The following is a 4,221-nucleotide window of genomic DNA, read 5'->3' as shown; positions in this document are numbered from 1 at the left end:
TATATATATGTATATATGAACATTATTTAATAATTTATTTTTCCTGGTTACAGATTGATCATTCGAAAAGTAAGGTTTTTGAGAAGCCAAAAGATTCTTCTAACAAGGAAGGATTCTGGCTAGAATTCGCGAGAGTGCTAAGGGTAGAAGAAAGGAACAATCACTTTATCGCGCATACAAAAGTGAGGAAGGATAATGGCGGGCGAGGACACACAAATTTTGTCGAACGGCAATGTGGAAGTGCTCACAATCATCCCACCGAAGATGACGAATGGGAACGGGCTGATTTGTGGCGACAAGCAGCACAATAACAATGGCTTGATAGCGAATGGGAAGTTACATGGAATCAGCGGTACGGAGAATGGCAATCTGATCGTGCCGGATGAGAGATCGAGCAGCCTTCACACGGAATTTGACGATGCCGACGTGTCCTGCGGATGGGGCCCGTGTAGGCCTCACTGGCTGCAGTACTTTGCTACGAAGCAGGCCTTCCTAGTAACCTTCTGCCTTACCTGGGTCAGTACACCAAAGAAATGTATAATCTTTTAAGTGTAAATAAATTGATTAGAAATTTATGTATAATAGATAGGAATAAAAGTAAATGAGTAAAAAGTAAAGTGAGAAGTTAAAGGAGACAGCGATAACTATATCATTTTCAAAGAATAATATTAAAGAATTAATTATGTAATTTTTTTTTGAAAGGGAAAGACAAAGAATAGGCTTTTCTCTGATTATTTTAACGAACAATTTTATTAAATAAAATCTACGAGTTTATCTTGACAATTTGGCGTAAAATTATCTTTATTTTTTTTTTATTGTAGGTGCTTCAGGGTATGTATTACACATACTTCGTCTCCGTCATCACGACAATCGAGAAGCTCTTCCAAATCCAGTCAAAGACAACAGGTATTATTATGTCGGCTACGGAGATCGGTCAGATCGGGTCCTCCCTGTTATTGACGTACTATGGCGGCCAAGGTCACCGGCCGAAGTGGATAGCCTGGGGCATGATCCTCTTCGCCGTAAGCTCGTTCACCTGCTCGATACCCCACTTTATCTTCGGCGAACAGCTGATTCGTCGACAGAACGAGATGCTGGTCAGCGGCGTCGGACCTGGCGCTGAGAGCCGCGGGCCCAACGACACGGATCCGATACCGGCGAATCTCTGCTGGTTCCAGGAAAGGAATAGCACATTAGACGGGTGAGTGCTACTGTCATAACTCTTCTTCGAGTTATTCTCTTCTATTTCTAAATTCTTAATGAGTGACGCCTTCCGACGATTCATCATAACGAAGAGAGATATCTTCATTGGCTTTTACCCTCGTGATTAAGTAATAGCTAACTCGACAATCGTGAATCATCAAAAACACAGGATATTAGAATCTATTAATCGCAGTGGTAGCAAATGTGAGTGTGAAAAGGAAATCGAATTATTCAGAATTATTAGTAATTGTTAAATTAATAGATTAATGAATCAGTTAATTTCATAAAATTATTGGTTTCTATTCGTATTAATGAGATAATGTAGGTATTAATCCATTATTATTTTAATTCGATTTAATAGCCGTTAGTGATGATTCGTATTTGTAAAATGTATTCCTCGTTTAACAAACTTAAATAACTTGGTTTATTTAAGAAATCAATACAGAAGCATTTATGGTATAGTTGAAGGAAATTTATGATCGTCGCGTTATTACAATGTCTCGCGAAGAAACAAGGCGGCATGCAAACGATCAGCTGTGTTATCATTTCGGACGAGATACAATAATCGTTTGCCATGATAAATACACAATGTAAGGCGGAATACCGCCGAAGTAATAGGTATGCAGTTTTGCCTCAAACTCGTATTATACAAGAACCGGTTTGTCGCATTTCTGCAGGACGAGTTGCACCAGCGGTTCATAATCCGAAGGCAACTAATGAAAAACGAATTGCGCGTTTTACGTTACCATAAAGACCTTTTAGACAGCTGAATGTTTTCGGATAGAAATCTTTTTAGTCTCTTTATCGTTAGAAACAGTTCCGAAAATAGCAAGTAGGAAATAGAACGCGTTTTAAAAGGAGGACTGTATTAAGACTTTCTTCAGAAGATAAATGTCTCATATTTATAAAAGATCCTACATTTAGTATATTCTTTTAAATAATTCCAAGAGAAACTTGGCTGAAAAATTCTAAATCAATTAAAAGATGAATTGTTTTTAAATCTTTTCGAAAATAGTTTTTAACAAAAGGATAGAAATACAAATTATATACGTGTTAATTTTATGTCATGTATGTTATCAACGACATAGTAGTGTACGAAGGAAATCGATTTTCATATGAGAGAAAAAAAATGATAATGTATTTGGTTAACGAGCGAGAAAGTTTGGCTGATAATGTTGTTCTCTGATTATAACAACGGACTCCATTTTTCAGGAACCGCTTTTACGTGTATTGTTTAATTCTGTTAATTGTTATATAATGAAAATGTCCATTGATCGAACACAATGAAATTTTACAGCGGACGGAATACTCTAAACAGATTCACGCAATTTAATCCATAATAAAAATGGAGCAATGTCGTTTTTCTTGTTATCATATTGCAATTGCGCTTATCATTTCTCGTGAAGAAAAAGGATCTTATATCTCTTTCATGTAGGTGTTAACTTCCTGATGTATTCCCGGAAGTTGTTGATAGAATTTTATTATAAAATAGAAATTATCGGCAACGAATTTAGATAGCAATAGTTGTGATATATTTATGCGTATAAAATAATTTGAATAATTCAATGTTCGAATAATGAAATTACAAAAATCATTATTCTGAATTTATTGTTTCTATGTATATGCTGATCAACAAAATTTTATTGTCAATGTCAAATCTTGTAAGTGCCATTAACCTTACAATTAAATTTTATTACTTTATTTTGTAATTATAAGTATTAATTTTTTTAGATAATACATTTACATCACTCTGATATTCATTAATATGGTATATGTGTGTACTATGTGTGTACTATGAGGATTAAGTAACTTGCGTTAATGACCAGCATATACATCGGATTTATTGCTGTAATTATAAATACCTAATAATTAATTATATATTTTTTTATTTTGAAGATGGAACATATCGATGACCGCATCTCAAATTGAATACTGTAAAGGCGATTTTCTTACGGAGCAAAGAAGAATACAAAGCAAGATAACTACGGTGGTGCTTGCAATATTTTTTGTATCATTACTCGGTGTAGGAATGGGTCAAACAGCGGTATACACTCTCGGTATACCGTATATCGATGACAACGTAGCCAGCAGAGAAAGCCCTTTATATTTCGGTAAATCCTTTCATCGATACGCAAGTTATTATTACATTCTAATTCTTTTCTTTTATATTAATATAACAGATTATACATTTTAATTATTTTTTAAAATAATTTAATTATTTATTTTTATTGTTAAAATATTTATGTGTATTAAATTCTAACTCTTGCTAGAAACAACAATTTTTTTAACATATATAAATTGCTTGTAATATTATTGTTGTAATACAAATGAAAAGATTTATTTTTCTGTGTCTGCAAATCATTATCCGATATTTAATTATAAATTTAAAGCTTAAAAAATATCATTTGATTATGTGCAACAGCGATCACCATCGGAGTACGGATTCTTGGTCCAGCGTTAGGCTTCATCCTCGGTTCTGTGTGCACGATGGTCTATGCGGATTTGTCGAGAAATCCGCAGATTACACCATCGGATCCAAGATGGGTCGGTGCTTGGTGGCTTGGTAAGTCCAAATAAATGATAATATCGAAATTAAAAATAACGATTAGTTCAATTTTAATGATTAAGAATAAAGAAATATTCCACTTACAATATATAATTTGAGCTTTATAATATTAACAATAACAATAACCAACTTATTGAAATTCTCCATAAAACACTTAATCTTCGATTTTTAATATAAATATGCAAAAAGACTTGGTTTGCTAAAAGTTACTTGACCTTCATCCGTTTAAATTGCCTAGTTAGTATTACGTGATAAATCTATCTCCAATTTTTGTCGCTAGAGAGTACTATTAGTTAAATATCTATTAATCTCTTATGCTCGATTTTACATTGAAAAATATGTCGAATGATATAAAAATAATTCTTTGAGCGACAACTGATGGCAAAAGTTAATAAATTAGTAATTCACTTTAAGTTTGCATTAAGTATGCTATGTGATTACATTATCCATCT

The 4,221-nt window shown here is 33.4% G+C and overlaps 1 protein-coding gene across 1 annotated transcript in view; it reads left to right on the top strand.

Annotated features, from left to right (window-relative positions):
* The window catches only part of LOC108694531 (solute carrier organic anion transporter family member 3A1), a 68,651-nt gene that overhangs the window by 52,226 nt on the left and 12,204 nt on the right, over window positions 1-4,221 (top strand). Inside the window, exons 3-6 of the mRNA XM_018204103.1 lie at window positions 54-516; window positions 822-1,201; window positions 3,100-3,314; window positions 3,626-3,766. Coding sequence (XP_018059592.1) covers window positions 196-516; window positions 822-1,201; window positions 3,100-3,314; window positions 3,626-3,766 — 1,057 coding nt within the window. The 5' untranslated portion in view covers window positions 54-195. The remainder of the gene's footprint in view (window positions 1-53; window positions 517-821; window positions 1,202-3,099; window positions 3,315-3,625; window positions 3,767-4,221) is intronic.

Source organism: Atta colombica, unplaced genomic scaffold, assembly GCF_001594045.1.
Source record: "Atta colombica isolate Treedump-2 unplaced genomic scaffold, Acol1.0 scaffold12, whole genome shotgun sequence".
NCBI lineage: Eukaryota > Metazoa > Arthropoda > Insecta > Hymenoptera > Formicidae > Atta > Atta colombica.
This window is presented reverse-complemented; position numbering and strand designations above follow the sequence as displayed.